Source organism: Lacerta agilis, chromosome 17 (genome assembly GCF_009819535.1).
Source record: "Lacerta agilis isolate rLacAgi1 chromosome 17, rLacAgi1.pri, whole genome shotgun sequence".
NCBI classification, from domain to species: Eukaryota; Metazoa; Chordata; class Lepidosauria; order Squamata; family Lacertidae; genus Lacerta; species Lacerta agilis.
In genome coordinates this window covers 18,104,679-18,125,972 of record NC_046328.1, presented here as the reverse complement: position 1 = coordinate 18,125,972, position 21,294 = coordinate 18,104,679, and the positions used below count along the sequence as shown (strand labels likewise).

General features: G+C 40.8%; 1 protein-coding gene across 1 annotated transcript in view; it reads right to left on the bottom strand.

The window, feature by feature from the left end:
• Positions 1 to 21,076, bottom strand: part of MTMR3 (myotubularin related protein 3) — a 43,191-nt gene extending 22,115 nt beyond the window's left edge. The window contains 7 exon segments of the mRNA XM_033174714.1: positions 281 to 363; positions 6,235 to 6,348; positions 7,722 to 7,764; positions 7,766 to 7,809; positions 9,149 to 9,225; positions 10,865 to 10,929; positions 20,988 to 21,076. Coding sequence (XP_033030605.1) covers positions 281 to 363; positions 6,235 to 6,348; positions 7,722 to 7,764; positions 7,766 to 7,809; positions 9,149 to 9,151 — 287 coding nt within the window. The 5' untranslated portion in view covers positions 9,152 to 9,225; positions 10,865 to 10,929; positions 20,988 to 21,076.
• Between the last annotated feature and the right edge of the window lie 218 nt (positions 21,077 to 21,294).

The following is a 21,294-nucleotide window of genomic DNA, read 5'->3' as shown; positions in this document are numbered from 1 at the left end:
CTGTTTCAGCTAATCTGAGGCACCTACAATGGATGGAGATGGATAATTTGTTGTACTCCTGCAACTGCATGCCTTCAACTGAAAAGTTAAACTGCTGCAGTGGATTGTCAATGTTCTATTGATACAATACAAGGCAAGGGGAAAAACGTTGCCCAGTCATGAGACCAAGTAATAATTATTAAACAGGGCACTGATACCAATCTTTAGCAGGTCATGCTTCCTTGTAATAGTGTAACGTGTACAACCATCAGGATAATTTATATGTTATATACACACATACCTGATAACTTTGCAGTCCTTACAAGTCAAGTGAAGCTGAAATATATCCCGGCATTCAACACTCTCTATAAGCTGCAATGGAACCTATGATTAAAAAGATTAAATGACCTTGCTTTAAAAAGGCTGACACAGTTTCACAGCATTTAATATAAGGATTTATTAGACTACTGCCCTCATTTTCTTCCCATATGAACAGGTACAGTTGAGTCATGGAAAAGGAACATGTGTAATTATGACACAGCATATAAACAGACTCCTATTTTGTGGCATCTTAAAGGCGAACACATTTATTATAGCATTAAGTTTCATGGACTAGGTTGCACTTCACCAGATGCAAGAAGTGTTTACACAAATGTAAGAGATATACACTTGCCTTCCTTAAAATGTGCTTTATGTTTAAGATACTTATAAAGCACATTTTAAGGCAATCACTCAAGTTCCATGTTTAAAGCAGCAACAATTTTATAGGAAAAGAGAACTACAGTTCTCTCACACAGTTCTTCAGCTTATATGGTTTGGTCACGCAAGACTTCTCGTGCAGTGCACTTTTATCATCTCCAAACCTAAGAAAACAATCACACTCCTGTTTTACCTTCATTCACTGCTTGGAGGAAGGAGGGAGGGGGAGTTCTCTACACAGCAAATGTTGGGATAAGGGGGAAATCTGCCTTTCACAATTCTGATATTGGATTCTCCCGTGCCTCCACTTCAACAGTATCCCCAAATTCAGTACTGCTTCCTTTTAGAGTATACAGCAGCCTTTAACTTACAACTGATAAATAAAACACCACACCTATAATTAGTATGTAGAAATGGGTCAATCTGTCTTGATACGGCTTCTGCTGACAGAAACCCTACAGAAACTATGGTGTATTCTCAACTACACCCCTCTAGCAATCACTATAATATATGGACCAACTCGCCATAATTATGTCCATTATATGTGCTGTTATGCAAGTTTATCACTTCTGTCTCTTGGCAGCAGTGAACTTCTGATTGGGCAGAAGGTGCACACCTGTCGAACAGGAGAAGGCCCATGTGCAATGGGGGCAGCCAGTGAGACCAAGCAACAGCATTGCCTCAAGGCCAGTGGAGGCTGGTCCACCAATCTCAGTCTACTTCAGCTAGCCCCCACCTGCTTTGCCTTCCTAATGGGGCTGGCTCCAGCTGGCTACTTCCTCCTCCTTAGTTGAAGTTGGCACTGCAGAACCCAGCAGGAAAGAGGATGGAGGCAAAACTAAAATTTGCTGGCTCCACCTAATGCTGGTCTCCCTGACTTCCACCTTGCCAGTCCCTATGGGCACCAGTCACCATGGCTCCAGGGTCCCTGGAATGCATTAGCTGTGCAAAGACAGAGCAGGGCAATGTTTTTTTGGGGGGGTAGGGCAGGCAACATAAGCGGGCACCTTCTGTGCCAACTTTTAAACACCTGCTGAAAATTCTTCTATTCTGCCAGGCCTATGGAGGCATTTAAGAGTACGTCCTCCATAATGGCCTATTGATGTTTGCTTTTAATTTCTTTCTGCTTTTGTTTTTAACTGCTTATGATTTTATTGTTTGGTTTTACATTTTTATATTGTTGCAACCCACTGTGATATATTTTTATGATACAGCAGTAAGCAAGCAAACAAACAAATATTCCCACATCCTGAGCTGTTGGCCTGAGATCGAGCTAGGCTGGCATCAATACTGCTATAGGCATAAAGAGGGTGGCAATGGACAATAGACCAAAGTTTCATGCTAGGGGACCATTTTTTTTAAAAAAAAGTAGTAGTAAGAGGGGATTTGAGAATTTCTGCTCAGAAACCTTGTGACCAAATGAACCCAAGCTTTCTGTCAAGTCAAGACTTTCCTCACATCTTTGTCCTACTTTGGAACCTGGACTGTTTCAAGAATTTGTGCTGTGCTTCGTCTCTCCCTGTGTACCCTTCCTTGAACCATTCCAAGATCTCAGTTGCGGAGTTGAAAACTTCCTTAACCAAGATTCTCATATTAAAACCTCTTCTTTATCCCTTCTATTAGCTCAATAGATGTTTCCTACTGCCCTCCTTATTTTTTCTCCTGCCCTGTTCCTTGCCTCCATCTGTTCCACTTCTCTCTTTCCCTCTAAACAATCCTCCTTTATTAAATACAGCCTTTCACGGTATTCTCTATGAAAAGCGGAGCATTTGCTTCAGGGGGTGGGGAGAACTATTGGAATAGTTCCTTCATCTCATTTTTCCAAGCATTCTGCCTCACCTTGCCCTGTGAATTCCATTTGCCTTTCTACCAGACACGTTCATGAAGGAGAATGCTGAAAGCTAGGAACTACCTCCAGGGCTACGAGAACTGCATGCAGTGGATACCAATAGTGGGGGAAAGCGGCTACAGCGCTCCAGTCTTGTTTTTGTGGCCATGTGGTTGACCACTGCAAAAAACAGGATGCTGGACTAGGTGGGCTTTTGATCTGATCCAGCAGCCAGATTCTTCTTGTGTTCAATAGTCATGCTTTAGAACACCACAAATCCGTGCAGTTAGTTCAGCCTCCAAAACACAAAATGCTCGGTCAAGCAGCAGTGCACTAATAAGGCAGTATCAGTAAAACGATGAACAAACCATTCTGCCTGTTTTCAGTGAGCATGCAAAGCTATCCAAACCCACTACAGTGGTGCCTCGCTAGACGAAAATAATTCGTTCTGAGAGTATCTTCGTCTAGCGATTTTTTCGTCTAGCGAAGCACCAAGGCAATTTCGTGCCGAAATTTTTTTTTCATCTTGCGAGGCAGCCCCATAGACTTTTTCGTCTTGCGGGGCAGCCTTCCGCTAGCGAATGCCTTTCGTCTAGCAAGGCATTCGTCTAGTGAGGCATTCGTCTAGCGGGGCACCACTGTAGTGTGATTTTACAGTGGGAAATCTCTAAGCATGTTTATTACCTTTAATTTAAAAAAATTGATTTCCAACAAATGTTAATATTCCTGCTATGTGTCTGAATTTGTTATGGATTGTAGATGTAAAAAGCTACATTTGGTGAAACTAAATTATTGCCCACGAGTAGAGGGGCAAAAATCCTAAATGTTAACTGAACCAAACAGGAAATAAGTTTCACTGTGTCATTAAACTTCCCTCGTTTGACTCTTTAAATTTTAGTGCACTGCACCTACTACAAACTTACAAGAAGTCCCAATTCAAATCTACGACATTTGAACCAAATTATAATTCTTTTGCTGCTGCTTGCTGTTCCCATAGCTTTACCAAATGCCACAATTTAAACACTTTCCTTAGATGGAGCCAACCAAGAGATAACCTGGGCATTCAAGTTTTGATGCGCAGTGTGTGTATCACTGCTGAATTTGCAAACAAGCCCATGGATGAATAAGTCAACACTCTTGAAAGCCACCATTCCATCAGCTTATTGCTTCATTTACTGAGGCCTTTTGTTTGCTTTTTCAAAAGGGAACACCAAGTTCCTATTGCTATGCGATCCATGAATTTATCCAGTCAGTCAAAATGCTTCATGCATTACAGCCCCCTGCCTGTTGTTGCAAGGTGAGCACTGGCCACACAAGTTTATTCTTTTCCAAGCACAGGTTGCAGCAGTAACACCATTTTACTTACTGAGAGCTCACAAGCGGCAAGTTTACAGACTCTCTATTGAATTGTAAACAAAGGACAAAATTAGAATGAAACCAAAAGGCAGGCTTTGGATATTCTCAGCTGAGTTTCCCTTTCTATTAGCCAGCTAACTTGCATACCAAACATGAATGCTGGGGGCCCAGGTTACTACTGCCAATGTGCAATATCAAGTGACTTCAGGAGCACTAATTTTTGCCTTGCCAAGAAGCACAGAAACAAAAATTCAGGATGTCACATGGGGATGACCTCAACTAGCATTACAACATTAAGTGCCAGCAGTTTTGTCAGGACCTCAACATTCCAATCAGTGTATTAAACTGCAGTGTAAATTTTAACTAGAATGATTAAATTAATGAACATTTCCCTATGATCAGATAAACACACTAAAAGTATGGAAATTAATAGCATCTCAGAATACTGAGAATTACAGCAGTATTACTTGTTCGGTGACACTGAAGTAGATACAGTGGTACCCCGGGTTACGTACTTAATCCGTTCCGGGTTACGGTACGTAACCCAAAAAGGACGTAACCCCGAACAATTCGTTCTGCACATGCGCAGACCGGAAAAAACCCGAAAAAACGCTCTGCGCAAGCGCAAATCGCGTGCACATCGGGTTGCGCTTCCGGGTTAGCGGAGTTCGTAACCCGAAAAGTACGCAACCCGGAGCGTCCGTAACCGAGGTACGACTGTACTTCTAAACTACCATGTTATGCCCTAGGAGTCAGTAGCTTTCAATGCAATGTATCAGTTTTGTTTCCCTCATCTATTAGGCTTAGCATACACACCCAGATTCATTACATAAGAGCAATATGTGTTTTAATTCTACCTCATCTCACCAACATGACTCGCAGCTGGTGATAAGCTACAAAGCAGAACTAACATTACTTGGGTTGTCAGGTGAGGACTGCAGCTGCAACCAAGAAACTGTTTTAACTTGTTTTTAAACACACACACACACACACCACACACACACACCAAACACAAAAATTACACAGAAGCACTTCTAGTCCTAATCATTTATTTATTTTAAAAATGCAAAAACAAATTCAGACTGCCTATCCACTTTAGCACACAGCAAGGGGGCACCAAGGAACTCTGTCCCATGGAATCTATTTTAAGCAGTAGAACAATAAATTCTCACTTGAATGAGGCTCTTTGTGTGCAGCACCAGAAGTCACTGCTGGTTTTGTTTTTGTTTTTAATTAGGGAACTGAAGTGCCTAACAAGTTTTCAGCTAGGTGCTCTTCATCAGGGTCAGAAATTATATAGATTTCCCTGCCACCTCTAAGAAAGCCAGATATTTCTAACAGGTCACTGAGTGACATGGAGAAAGTAATTTCAACAACAGCGTGATCATTGCATGTAACAGCTACTATACAAAGAGCACTGTTATGCTCCATGACAGCCTCTTCCAATTTCAAACAACCTCATGCATTTTACTTTACCAGGTCTCTGAGCTGAAGCACATGGACCACAACCCAAGGAATGCTGGGCACAGACAATGAGCCATGCTCTCTACAAGTGGGCCTATATACTACTCCCATCAGTGGAAAACTGAATACTACTATTCTACTACCTGTTGACATGTGGTCTCAGGGGTTGAGAAAACATCAGCATGGCACCACCAGTCTCAAAGGATCCTTGGCAGCAGTCATATTATGCAAGCTTACAGCTTGGTTCCCCAATACCAGAGCAGGAATCTCAATACATTACTACCAAATGGATTGGAAAGTTTGCAAGGGCCAAAGGCCTACTGCTGTTCAGCTGAGCTACAGCTGCCAAGAAGCAAATCCAAAAAGGTGTTCAATCAAGGATAATAATAAGGCAACCAAGAAGAATTAATGCAGCAGGGCTAGGACAGGTGTGGGGAACCTCTGACCGTCCAGATGTGTTGAGCTACAACTCCCAATATCCTAGGCAGGCAGCAGCATCTGGAGGGTCAAAAGTTCCCCAGCCTGAACCAGGATGAGGGAAGAAGAGCTGCAGTTAGTTATCTAGAACAGCAGCAGGGAGATGGACATAATTCTTCATTCTGGATCCTTGTTGTTTCCTAACTTACATCTATGAAACAAATAAAAAATAAAAAAATTCCTTCCAGATACTTCAGATTACTTCTTCAGATTATGCACACTAAAGATCATACCAAGGTGCTACTGGAAGGAATTTTATTTTTTATTTTGTTTTGACTATGGCAGATCAACACGGCTACCTACCTGTAATTACATCTATGAGTTACGTGATATGAGCCCCAATATATAAGGAATGGGTGGTTGTGCATTTCCCACTGACATACCAGCAAGATCTCTAGCCATGAACAGCCAGGGCAGACGTGAAGACTTACATTCACAATTGATTCCTTAAATTTGATGTGAAGTCTATAGTTGGAAAGTGCAATGATGGCATCTTCGGCTCGACCTACGTATTCAGTGCTCTCCCATGAAGTTCGGGAAGGGACCTGTAAGGGAGGGAGGGAAATAAGTTTTATGTAAACAAGTTGATGGTGGATTCTCAAGGAGTTCACTCACTCACACCCTCAAATGCAAAGCATACGGGACCTTGACGGAATATGACAAGGACATGCATGTAGTTGTTAAAAGCCACAGAAAGCTTTGGGTAAATACCTGACAGAACAAGGGCTTTAAACTGTGTCACAAAACATTAAGAGGGACATATTTTGGTGGAAGCGGTTGCGGCTGAATGTTTCCCACAGTATTGATTCTTGCTGAAACAACATTAATATGGCAGGCAGCCACAACCAAAGACCCCTTTGGCAGTGGCTGCCTTCCAATTTCATGTTGTTTCAGCAAGATGCCCATTGTGAAAGTGTAGAGAAGTCATCTCCATCTTCCACACTGAACAGGGAGTCAAAGATTATCTAAAACACCAAAAGGAGATTTGCCCCAAATAATCGTAGCTCCAGCAGTAGAAGAAGGGACTGTTACAGAGCTGAAACATCACCTCAGTTCAATATCAAGTTGGATAGAAATACAGTCGTACCTTGGTTTCTAACAGCTTAGTTCACGAACAACTTGGAACTCGAATGTCCCAAACCCGGAATAGGTGTTCCAGTTTGCGAACTTTGCCTCAGAAGCTGAACGTCTGGTGCAACTTCGACAGCTTCCAATTGGCTGCAGGATGCTCCTGCAGCCAATCAGAAGCTGCGCCTTGGTTTCCGAATGTTTTGGAATTCGAACAGACTTCCGGAACACATTCTGTTCAAAACCAAGGTATGACTGTATAAGCAATGGACAGAAATAAAACCTTTGGAGGTACTTCAGAAAGCATGAAGTTTTCTGTATTATAAACAATTGTAGAAGAATTGACACAGAGGAAAGTGTGACACAAAGAAGTCCAAGGTTTTCATATATACTGTATAGCTGAGGAATTAATTCTAACAAGGTGAAGGGAAGGAAGAGAAGGTCCCCTGAAAGTAAGTGATTAAGCCTAGTGAGGATGTAAGAGCCCTGACAGATCACACCAAAAGCCTACTGAATCCAGCAGACTGCTTCCCACAATGTCAGCTAGATGCCTGTGAGATGCCCACAAGCAGGACATGAGCACAGGAGCCCTCCCTGGCTATTGTTCATCAGCAAGTGTCATTCAGAGACATGCTGCAGACAGCACAGACGGGTTTGCAGGAAAACTTCCAACTAAGAAACGCACAGTTAAATAACTTTTGCAATCAAGCTCACAAGTGCAGCAACAGGGTTTGAATTAAGAGTCCCATGAGTTAAGATTCTCAAGTTGTCCTGATTCTTGGCTAGAAATAGCATCATCAGATCTGCCCATGTGTCTCACTGTGAGGGCAAAGGAGAGTCGGGTGACTACCTGGAGATTCTCATCCTCACGGATCAGCTGCTTCCTGGGAAGATCTGATTGCTTGGATGCATTCAAGGCTGTGTTGAGTCTCTTCATCCTGAAAAAAAGAGATCATGCAGTTTATTTCAATAGATATACACCCATACATACTAAATATTTTCACTGACAGTTTTTTGGGGGTGGCATGGGTCACGGGGAATCACTGCAATGCACCAATGAAATGCTTTGATATTACAAGCCTCTAATTTTAAATTTGTCACCACCTTTTATGCTTAAACTACCGACCACCTTTTTGACAGGAGCACACAAGACTTCAGCTTGCTGCCTGTTGGTGCCCACACAAATGTGGAGATCAGGGCAAAGGGATGTTCAAAGTGCTGGCCTACCCTCCAGTTCCCCGTTCTCAACTGACTCAAAAGACAGGAACTGAACAGCACCTCCCTCTACCTGCTGCCTGCAGAGGTATCACTCAGGTCTGGAATGCCTTGAAATTTTAAATAAATAATAAACAATTTTTTAAAATAACATTTATGCACCGCTTGGTTGTAGGAAAAAAACCCTGAAAGCTACTTACAAAAAAGATAAAACAATAACATTATCACAAAGGAAAGTTTACAACAATGATTTAAAACAAAAAGTAAAACAACACCAGACCTAAAACAAATAAAAACTCAAATGAAATTTCCTTCTTCCCACCCCCGCCTATGGTACTGACTCAATGAGAAATCTCAGCACTGCTTCAGAAAACTTGTGGTTCTTTTAAAAAAAAAATTTTTAATAACTGACAACTGTAACTAATTGAAAACTCACTTGGAACAGTATCAAAACATGTATTTTACACAACTTTTTCACTTCATGATAAACATATGAAAGAATGCAATTCTTTTTATTTTTTCCTTATTTTAGATGTCATTTTGAGAAAGCAGATCAGCCTTATATTTGACACCTGGACTGTCAGATGCCCAGAAATGTAATCTAAGTGCATGGAACTCCAGATTAGTTTCAAAGTGATGACAATTGAATCTATACCCCATGAATATTAAATACAGAGTTAAATTATGGTGCACAAGGTGCCAAAAATTGTGTTTTAACTGTGCTGAAGGATGTGATTTAGACATCTAAAACCCTGAAAGGGTGGGACATCAAAGCCACTTTCCTTCTCCAGGAACAGAAAGAAAAAGTTAGTAAGTACTGTAAGTAATTTGAATCCCTAACTCTGGTGCTTTGTTGGAACCTGGCAGCTATTTATTATGTACTCAACAGGGCAGAAACGAGCCGTACCAATGCTTGCTCATTTCAAACAGCTCTGTCCTTTGAATGAAATATAATCCCCAAGCATAGTACAGCTTACTGTATACATCCAAGGGTCACACCCCACTTTCTCATGCTTCAACCTGCCTTGTCCTGATTAAGCTTGACAGAATTTGTATGCTTACCATGACAGAGTCGAGTTAATAGGCAGAGCCTTGTCCCTGCTGTCAATTGTCTGTAGCACTGTATATCATGTAACAATCTGAAAGACAAAATTAGAAAGTGAGTAAACAGGACAACACATTTACTATTAGTAAATAAGTCACTGATATTCACTTGGATTCTCAAGTACAGATGTAAGAAAACAGAGTTCATATGACAAAATATAGGCAAAGGCATTTAATTACTCCATTTGATTTTTTTCAAAGCATATCTGACTCACTCAAATTTGTTCTGAATTATTGGTTGCTGGGTTGCTTTAAAAGACTGATTTGAGCTTGCATTATAACAGATGTCCATGCTGCAAAGCAAACCATTTCTGAAGCTCTGAAGAGTCTGGAAAAAATGGTACTGGAATCTGCCATTCAAAGAATAAAAGTAAAAACAAGTCCCGCAGGGTGCACTTAACTCCTAAGGCACATCAAAAGTAGCTCTTTGGATTCTGGCTGTTCTATTTATTAACCAAGCTCACCTGCCATGGTGATGAATTCACTTTTTACGTTACTGTTAACAGTGAACCTCAAGCTGTGGGCTGCCATTTAGCCTATTAGCATAGAGATCTGCAATATGTTTAACTACCTGGAATATCACTACGAAATACAGCCTTCCGAGAAGCCCTATAGCCCTCGTCAAAGTTCTAACTTTATTTATTTAGAAGGTTGATATCCTAACTAAGGCCTCAAATGAATCAGGGCTGCTTACAATACTCTCCCTATTATGCCTTATGCTGGTCTAAGTAAAAAGTTAGAAAGCCATTATAATACTGAGTTAGAAGAAATGTCCTGGAAAGAAGTCTAATAATGAGTTTATTGTCTATTACAGGAAAATTTTGTGCCAGCCTTCTGTGTAACAAATTCAGAGCCTGGGTTAATGGCCATAATATGTTGGGGGGGGGGGGAATACCTTGGCTACAAAGAGGCTGAGATTTTGTATTTTTCATATTTCATTTTTTATAGCTTCTTTAATGGTTGTTGACTTTAATAAACATTTGATTGATTGGTCTAACTAAACTGTATTAGGAAGAGAATTTAGATAAAAACACTGCTGTTTAACTTTTTAGCTATTTAGGTGATCAGAGCTGCCTAATAACTGGAGCTTGCAAATATTTGTATTTTTATACAATGCAGCTTACAACAAGCAAGTTCACAGTTTCACAATAAAACTACAACACCAAGACAAAACACAAATACCGTAGAATACAATACAATAGCAAAAGGCATAACTGATAAAGCAACTGTTTCATCAAGGCAAAGCCTGCCCTTAAAAATAAAAAAGTATCCATAACAAGGTTTCCACCAGATGAATCAGAACAAACTGCTACTCCCTATTTATGCCTTCGTAATCATATGGAATACCTTGTTGGGTCTCTGGACCGTAATAAAGATTTTATTATTATTATATGGAATACCTCCAATTGTGCACAGAAATATGCCACAATTGGGGCACACCCTTCTATCTTTTGCTAATCAACCTGGCAATAGCTCGCCAGGGTTTAAGGCTGGGTTTTTCCTGTCATACCTGGAGATGCGAAGGACTGAACTGCAGGCCTTGTACATGCTCTAACCACTGAGGTGTGGCCCTTCCCCATACATTCACATTCTGCAGATGTGGACTACCAGAAGGTTCAACACAGTAAGTTCAGATGCTAAAGCTTCATTTTTGCTAACCATCTATTAACTTACCAGCTAGTACCAGAATATTCCTTCCAAAAATTCCAGGCGTTGGTTCAAAGTTCTGTTACTTCAAACTGAAAGCAGAAAGAACGAAAGGCCATGCTGTAATCAAACTGAATTCATGGTTATTTGGTATATGCCACCTCAGAAGCCTGCTTAACTAGCCGCAGCAAAATATAAATACTGTACTAGAAATGAACAGCCTTCATCCCAAAATAGCATTTAAGCAGTAAAGGTAAACTGTTATTTCTAACTCTCCAGTTCATCCATTCTTCTAATCTTAGCACTGCTTTCAAGATGTCCATGCCCTAAAATGTATTTTCAGTAGCTTGTACCCGTTTGGAACTCACTACTTTTATCTCCAGGAAGCAAGAACGATTGCATAACGGGATAATTAATAATTTTGGAAGTTGGGGTAGCCATGTTTTCAGCTGAGCTTGAAATACAGAAAGAAAGGTAGATTTCAAGCACTTACTCAAGATCCAGTGATATTTTTATTTTTTATTTTACTGATTGTACTTATATGACCCCTTTCAGGGCAAGTCCTCTCAAACCAGTTTGATAATTGCTTCATTCATACACACACACACCCCAGAATAATTTAGCATCATATATACAGTGCGGGTGGCGCTGTGGGTAAAACCACAGAGCCTAGGGCATGCTGATCAGAAGGTTTTGAATCCCCGCAATGGGGTGAGTTCCCATTGCTTGGTCCCAGCTCCTGCCCACCTAGCAGTTTGAAAGCACGTGAAAGTGCAAGTATATAAATAGGTAGCGCTCCGGTGGGAAGGTAAACGGCATTTCCGTGCGCTGCTCTGGTTTGCCAGAAGTGGCTTAGTCATGCTGGCCACATGACCCGGAAGCTGTATGCCTGCTCCCTCGGCCATTAACGTGAGATGAGCGCCGCAACCACAGAGTCGGACATGACTGGACCTAATGGTCAGGGGTCCCTTTACCTTTTATACAGCAGAAACATTGTCCAGTACAATCCATTCCCAATCCCAATAACTTTCCTTTTATGTTTCCACCTGTGAGCCATCCTGCCACTAAAATGGTCCACTAAAACCTACTGTTAGCTAGTCTGAAACCTTTGTTCTAATGATGGAAAGATTACACAATTTGTACAGCACTCCCTTTCAGGTAAGGTTAGATTGTCTTGACTTGACTGCTATTTAAAACCCTTCAAATCTGCACAACAGACAGTAATTCAGCAGGTCACAGAGCTGTAACTAGGCACAATGGACCAATGCCCAAGTGCACCTCCTTCTCCTTTCCAACATATCCATTTCATAAGGGTTGATACAAAATCGTGAAAACATATTTTGCTAAAAACAAGGAAGGGAGAGGCTAGACATGGTCTGGGTGGAGATAGTTGTGGTCATGGAGCAAGACTTTCATTTAAAAGGACTGACCAAGACATTCCCCAGAGCTGTTGCTTCTGCAGTCATTTCTTCACCCACACACTTGTTTGTAAGTTCCAACTTTTCTTCCCCACAAGAGGAGAAAACAAAAACGGAACTGGTAAAAACTCCATCAGGTGGGGAAAGGGGGAAAAAAGGAAACTGTCATTAGGCTCACTTCCTGAGCACTGAAATGTCAGTGGCTTCTTCCACATGATGATGCCTGACACAATAAATATTACACAAAACTTTGTATACAAAGGTATATATAAATGAACACATGCACTAACAATTATTTGAAATCAGTTTCACAGGATGTATATTTAGCACTATGTACACTGTGGATATTGGCAACCAGACCCAGCTCAGTTTCCCCAATCCAGTTAATTTCTCAAAACACCTGCCTTTTACCGGTAATTCTCACGCGATAAACTACCGGTAGTTTAAGCACCACTTGCTTACAAATATGACAAACTGTTCAAGCTACTCTTCAAAAGCTGCAACCCTGTGCATGCTTCCCAGAGAGGAACCCTTGCAAGGCTAGATTCTCAGAAAATATACATAGCATTGCGCTCTATGTTTGTCACAAGCTCTTAAGTGATATCTCAAGCAAACAGGGATGCATGTGATGATGACATGCTGAAAAACGGAACATTCTTAAGACAGCTTCCACTGATAACACAAGTCCTCCTAGTTTAGCCTTAAGTCGCCTTGCATCCCTGTGAGGGAAAAAGGCAGGAAACAAACAACAACAAATCTCCCATGCCACCTCAGTTGTCCTGATGGGCTTTTAAAATAGCCATGAACGTCTCAGTTATGATTCATGTACTAGGCCTTAGCTTAGTGTAGAGCACATGCTTAGAATCTAGGTAAGGGATGGAAGCCTGTGTGGTGAACCCCCCAAGATATTGCTGGGCTACAACTCCCATCAACTCTGATTCCTGGCTAGGCAGGGATGATGGGAGTTAGAGCACAACAACATCTGGGGGGACCACTCTGATGTAGAAGGTCCCAGATTTAACAAGTAAAGATTTCCAATAAAATAAAATTATTATACATACACACATACATACCCCACCCATCTGGCTGGGTTTCCCCAGCCACTCTGGGTGGCTTCTAACAAAATATCAGACAATACTAGGGTACACTGACCAATAATCAGACTCAGTATTAAGAAAGCTACATGTATTCATATTTTCAAACATGCAAATATTCCAGCTTTCAAACTTTCATCATCCCTTCTTTGCACAGTATTCACAGCCTTTCCTTTGTTTGAACGTCTACAAAGCATTTCTATTCCTCCTTACCCGTAGAGGATAAAATGCCATTGTGGCAGATTTGTCCTTTCCATCACTGCAGCCTGTGTGGCTTTCACTAGATACTTCCAGTGGGGTAGCAGTTTTTTTGAAGCATGAGTAAGTTCCTACTTGGCAGACATTAAAGTCTGACATCACGCCCGAGAATGAGATGGCTCGTTTCCACTTTGCGGGTATAATGGAATAATTCTTACTGCACATTTCATTACCTTGCATTTCACACACAGGAGTTATTAAATGGCATTACCAGGATTTAGGTTTTATTTTTACAGCCTTCCTGAAATAAACAAAAGCTAGAACGCAACAGAACTGTATCAATTACAGTCTGTACAGGCCATGGACTAAGGAAAGTACTTGTGGGAAAACGTACTGCATGTCACTGAAAGCAAAGTTCGCATTTTTAAAGAGGCATACTAAAAAGGGATTTTAAAAAGAAGGGCTAAGTGTGCCACAGGCCTAGGCCAAAGTATGAGTCAGTGCCACACAAAAACGGCCTGTTTCACATGCACCAGTCCTTTGAGAAGCAGGTCTCAGGAGTACACGCTCCTCACTCTGACACAGCCTCAAGAAGGAAATTGGAAGCATTTGTTTCTAAACCAGGGTTATGTCCAACTCAAGGAAGTAGTTAATTTGAACCAATGGTGGGTACTGAACAGGTGCTGAACAGATGAAGTTGCAGCACCAAATTCAAAAGGAAGAATCAGGAGCACACTTCCCTTCCATCCACTGCTTGAATTTGGCACTTTTTTTGTTGCCATGCACAGCAGCAGAAAAAAACCACCAAATTCAAAAAGCATCAAATTCAAGCTGGAAAGGAAGGATCAAGAGAACTATTAAGAGTGTACTTCCAATTCTTCCTTTGCAATCACAGCATGAATTCAAGCAATGGCTTGCAGTTTGAATCACTTGATAGCATGTGGTGTCAGATGACATTTGTCTATGGAGGACTGGCCACTTCTGGATCTGGTCCTGTAGTCAGGTCCATTTCCCCAAGCTTCATTTAAATGATTGCTTGTTAACAAGCCAGGATAATAAACCATGGTTTGATCCTTACCATAATTCTCCTGAGCTCAGAAGAACCCTGGACAATTTAAAAGGCAGGTGCAAAGGCTTTCAATTTCCTCTCCTCAGCCACAGTGAAGGAAAGGTCACTGGAGGAGAGGGTCAAGTGTGATAATCCTTCTCATGAACACAGCACGGAATTATGATTTTATATTGCATGCAAAACAGACCTACATGTGCTGAACAGTGCCTCTTGATTGCTGGCTTCATCTATCATTCCTAAATTATGGTTTATCTTCCTCCTTGATTGTTATTCCACTTTGATATTTCTTAAAAGGTTGAGAAATTCTTGTTGTTTTTTACAATCCAAGCTGCTTCAGACTTTGCTTTTAGGTAAAAATGATGTAGCACAAATAGAACAAAATGCATGTATCTGATGGAGTCACATTCAAACCACTAGTGCTACTGACTGAGGCTTAGTCTATGCAGGCCAAGCCACAATACCCACCACCAAGTGATGAAAGACAACTCCAAGTGTAAGACCAGAGCTTTGCAACTCTGTGCCTTGTGAACGAAGCACAGATGATGGATACAGAATTCCTCCTACACAGGATGCTGATGGGGCCGGTTCCCCATAGATTTCCAAAGTGTGTCCTAAATCAAAGCAGATCAGCAAGTTTCAGCTCTATCCTATAATTATCAACACAACAAGTGAACTTTAGTCACAAATATGTAGCAATTTATTTGACTACCAAGGGAGCTTTCTGGGCATAGATGAAATCTGCATTCCGGAGAGCTGGACTTCAAGTCTATCTTTCTGTCCACAAAGACGGATAGTTATCCATTTGCAAAGGTGATAATATTATATATTCATAGGTTTAAAAAAGAAGGTCCAACAAAGGCTCTATGGGAAATATTAAACGCCTGTGACTTTTCAGTTTGCCCTCCTAATATAAACCAGGGCTAGGCAAAATAAAGGAGAAAATCTAGTTTTAGGAGCTTTCCCCTAACTGGATACTGTCAGTTTATTCTTCTCCTGGACAGAGGTTACTTTAAAAAAAAAATGTAAAAGTTATTCGTAGTCTCTATGTAGTGGTGTATGTGAAGTCCACAGCTGTCCAAATAGCATTTGAGAAATGAGTGGCTACCTCTTTTTTATTACCTTGCAACACATTATGAACTTTGCCTCTGAGCATCTCTATTTAGAAAAATCCCTTCACCATCTTATTGTCTTATTACTGTTCATTGTCCTTCTCTTTAACCTTAAACAACTTTGATACAAATATATATAGAACGATCCAGGACTATTTCATATTATATCAGATTACCTCTACTGTAACCACAGCAGTTACGTTCTAATGAGACACAGCATCACTTCAGAAAAATGTGACATGACTGCCTGAAGAATGATTAGCTAGCCCCAGAAACAAAAGATAGGCACTGGAACTGACTGAAAGTAGTTCCTTCTGTGACTTCAGCAAGATTATTGAGCAAAAATTATCAAAATGCTTCCCATTCAAGATGCCCTGAATCTTGGATGGAGACACAAGCCCCCATGGCATAGTCAACCTACATACCTCACTGTCTCTTCAGTTGGCAGTACATGTTTCTCTCCCTTAGGCAAAATGAAAGCTTTCAAACTTCTGACATGCTTTCCAGAAGTTTGGCCATCACTAATTGAAGTTTAATTAGCCTTCACAAACCTCATGCCCTCCAGGTGTTTTGGCTCCTTTGCCCTCGCCTGCATAGAATTCCTTGTCACCTGTGGCTACCAGGTTATTATTGAAATCAACCTTCCCCAACCGAGTGCCCTCCAGATGCTTTGGACTACAACTCCTGCCAGCCCTCAGCCAGCTCTGCTGTGCTCCCATCCGCCATAGCATCATATGACTGTGCTGCTGGGCCTGAAAGGAGTAGTACTTCAAATATCTGGAAGGCACCAGGCTGGGGAAGTGCTGAATTAGATAAGAATCTGTCCCAGTGGCTGCTATTTATTTTTTTCCAAATTGATAAAAATCTCAGCCATTTAGGGAACAGTGTTGCATTAACTGGAGAGCGACTCAGATTTATTACATTTCTATTGCAAAGCTCACATCTGTGTTTCCATTAGGTTTTATCTCTTCCGTACTAGTGGACCAAGCGCAAATCTCTTTAGCGACCCTTCCTTAGGAAGGCTTGGGGGGGGGGTGTTCATTACCACTGCTGGAAGGTGCTAGGTGTCAAACAGTGACACCTACACACTAGCATGCCCCAGGGCGGGAGTGTGGTAAAAAATAAACAGACACTACTTGGTCCACCAAAAACTGTAGACCCCTGCAAGCAAAACTACATAAACCAGAATAATACATTCAAAACACACGATATTCACATTTGAGAAAGAAAGGACTAAGCTGAGATCCCAAGTCAAAATGAAAACCAAACAAACTGCTCTGTCCTGTACAGAAGAGTAATCTATATTCAAAGCTTTAATCCATAAACCAAAGCCTACAAGAATGTCAGCAGTGGGAAAATCATTAGATCTCAATAAATGTTTGCTTAACAAAAGAAAATTAAACATGGGGAGGGGGCAGTATGATCCTTCCAAAATGAAAAGGTACATTATCTTTCTGTGGGAGCTTGTCTAATAAAGAAGGAAGGTTCACTGCATACAGACAAAGAGCATAATTTGATTATGAGCACCCAACCAGAATATAATGCCCCTGTTCACAGCAAATTCCTGTTACCAGGAGTATTAACAACAGTGAAGATAGAAGAATTCCCACCAAATGTGCTATTTCCTTACAAACTTGCATGAAATACATATTGATTCCACCATAAATTGAAAATCCAAAACTACAGCCTTCCTCTTCCTATTTAACAGTCTCTCGATTGGCAACAATTCAACTAAATTTCATGCATCTGGTAATACCGGTATAGATGCAACGTTAAGTGTTACAATGGACTCTTGGGAAACAAAATTTGGTCCGCAGATATAGCTCAATAACTGTATTCAACAAAAGCATATCATTATTTCTTTTGATGTGACAGACAACAGTTTTAAACCGGCAGCTTTGTAATTAGGTAACTCTGTATCTAGCCAGTCCCTGTTTAATCCATGAATAGTAGCTCCCAAGGTTAAGGAATCACGGGCACCTAACAGTCGTAAGGACCCATTGCCAGCAATATGAACATTACCTCCATGCATCGTCTTCCCCAACGTAACTTCTCAAGAGCTTCTCGGAGCTCAGCAGGAATATCCCCTCCTAAATTACTGCCTCTAGTATTGATCAGACTTCAAACTGATAATTGCAGGGCACTGATCTATAGAAGAGAAACTATAAGCTAATCACATGTGGGATGGAAAGGCCATATATACACACATCAATTTTTCTGGGATGGATCAACTCTTTTTAGTTTTATCAGCAGCAAGATGTTCATGTTTGTGTGAGATAAGACGAATTGGCAAGAAAAGGGGGAAGTGGCTTTTCTAAGAAGTGCAGTACACAACACGGTAGGTTCAGATGCTTCACTTTTTCCATCAAGCAATCTGGAAATCAATCCATGATCAGCTGTTCCTTTTGTGAGTCTTTACAGAAACTAAATGGCTTCACAAACCCTGAACTCAGTGAGTCTCTAGAATTCCCTTTCCTGGGTGTCTTTCCATAGTCCTTGAAGTACATTTTTATTTAGTTCTGCTGGCAGGATGCTGCTTAATGAAGACATTGGAGCTCTCAGCTTGATGCCCATTCTGGCACCACTGACCCCTGATTCCTCCTTCCTGTGTTCCAGAGTATTATTGCAAGTGCTCTCTCTCTCTCTCTCTCCCTTTCTCCCTCTATCTTTCTTCTACTCCTCTTGCCAGCTTTTTGAATTCTCACTGCAACTTCCTCTTCCTATTTCCTCAGTATCTGAAGCAATTCACCACACAATCTCACTGCAACATCAGCCCTCACTCACCCCGCTTCTCCCATCAGTCTTCACAGTTAAATAGTAAACTGTAGAGTTTCACAATAAAATTTCGTTTCTGGAAAAACTCTCATCTTGTCTCCACTGATCCCTTGAAAACGCAACTATCCTAACTAAATGATCCAAGTTCCCGTGTTCTAGTGTTAGCTTCTGAGCCAACCCCACCGGACAAACAGCAGCTTCTGGCAGAGCTGCAGTAAGAAATGGTTCTATTATCACATGTTAAGAATACCTCCCACTCCCCTGCCATTCATGGAAGAGATTGTTCTCTGAACATGGAGTAGTAGTCTGCAGACACGTTAAGAACAAGTTTCCTAAGTATAGTAACACTCTTCTTCAAGCACAGTCTGCAGAGAGCTGCAGTGCTGGGGACAGACCTAGAGGAATTTCTCCCTATAGATTAAGATGATCTGCTGCTGCTAAAGGAACAATGTTCCCTCCTGTGGCTTTTATCTGACGCAACTCCTGCAGCGGCCTGTATGCCTGCACTTCTTGTGTCTTTTATGAGACATCCTACATTGTGAGAGTGGACATGGCCATCAATCTGGACACTCTGCCTTTCACTTCTTGTGTTAATAACCCCCTAGTCCACTGCAGAAACCAAGGATGTACCTGATCTCTCCTACGCTTTGCCCCTTTTCCTTATGTGTCACTTTTTAAAAAGACTGTAAACCAGCATACCATTCTTCAAAAAAGAATGCAACAGCAATGCTAAGGCAATGCTAAGGGCAAGAGTGAACATGATGGAGGAAGAGAAAGATATTTCAAATTCCTAGAAACCATATCAGCTTTTTCAGCACTAGCCCTTTGAAATGGTGAATCAATATTTAAATGTCCTAGACACTAACATATCAATTTTTCAGGGAATCAAATTATGTTCCCCCGTCCCAAGCTGGGACAAGAGATTTTAAAACCCTGAGTTAAGTGAGCTAGTGTATTAGATGATCAAGATTGTGAGATCCTTTTGAAAGCATGAGAATGAAAACCAGTGATTCCACACACGATGGTTGGGTGGGTGCTGGTTCCAGGAACAGAACTGCCGAAGAGCTGTCCCTTATTACGCTCAAGTTAAGGACTTAAGGTAAAAGGAATGGGTACAGCTAGGTAACAGCCCCCGACATTCTGAGCAAACAAAACTGTATTACAAATTGTAAACAATTTACTTAGTGAGTGGACAAAATTTTATATTACTGTGGTGGTATTAAATTGATATGAATCAAAACTGACTTCACAGATTTAATACAGTATAAACAAACCTGTAACTATTGGTCTTACTTATGCAACCTGGAAGCAGTTGCACAAATAATACAATAGAAATATGCAGGACAATGAAATACTAAAAACACTCCATTTTCCATTTTGAACAAGTATACCTTACAGAACTGTAACAGTGAGTTCATCATGCAGTTTAAATGTGCTCTGGGTAAATTTCACATTTGTTCCAAAAATACTTTATACTTCATTCTTTGGTTCCCTCCCAACTTAGGTGTTCTCCAGGAGGCTGCAGAATGTAACTCCGACTCTGCTGACTTTAAAAAGTTCTGGAATTTCTGCAGTAAACACACTGGTGCTGAAATTCTCATTTCTCACCAATGAAAGCACTTCTTAAAACTGATTAAGTACAAGGAAATACTGTTGCAGTTATAAGTGCCCTTAGAAGAAACACACTTTTCTTTTCTGCCCAGGCTCATGTCAACATCAACAAGTAGAAAGAGACCAGTAACTTTAAGACAAAAGGCATGCAGTTGACCAAAGCCTACTTTTGACAAGCAAGACTGTATACCTGGCCGGGGGGGGGGGGGGCGGGGGGGAATGCAGCCATAATAAGTTAGAGCTACTAGCAGCCTATAATGCAGCTATAGTAAACACCAACTGTACCAAACGAAAGCAAGGTTTTTCATTTGCTCCAGTGGGTGAGAGGGTGGTGATCAAAAAAGATCCAAGAAGCTGGTTCTGTAGTTTTAATCTCTGGCTTGGTTTTATACAAAAACTGGAATGCTGTACTCATGATACTTTGACTTGACCTGTAGCACGCTTGCTTAAAAGGTTGGCTGTCAGCAACATAAACCTTCCTATTTAAACAGAAATACAGTAAATATCTAAAGGCAGCCAATTTGTTCTCCAGCAGAGTACATTTGTTTAATTAAAAAAAAACTAAGTAAATCTGTAGAATCATAACTGGCAGGGACACAATACCATCTCCTCTAAACATACTCAATGATTGTAGATTCCACATTCTCTTAAGTAATTAATTATCATCTTGCTGTTGCTGCTGTAAAACTCCCCCCTCCATTTTCAGTCTAGTTTCCTGTAGTTTAAACCCACTGCTTCTTAGCCAATCTTCAGTGCAAAATTTAAACAGCTTTTTTCTGTAGTTTTTGGATATGTATTTGACAACAGTCAACATTATAACAGCCTCGCAAACAAGTCCCCTCAAAGGTAGAAAAATCCTTTTTGAGCTAAACTCACAGTTCCTTCAGCCTTTCTTCATATGTCTTCTAGATCCCTTCAGCATCCTCAATGTTCTTTTTTAAGTCAAGGTAATTGGTTCCTTTTATCTATTAATTTATCAGGAACATAACAGAAAATTAAGTTACTTAAGTTAAAGTTAAGTTAAAGTTAAGTTTAATTAAGAAAATTAAGTTACAACATATATTACTTGAACCAATAAACTAGACCAGAGAAAGTTCACAACTTCACATGACATTTATGTTTAGAGCAAACAAGGCAGACCATTTAAAAAAAATGAACTAAAAGAGTACCGGGTACTCTTCTT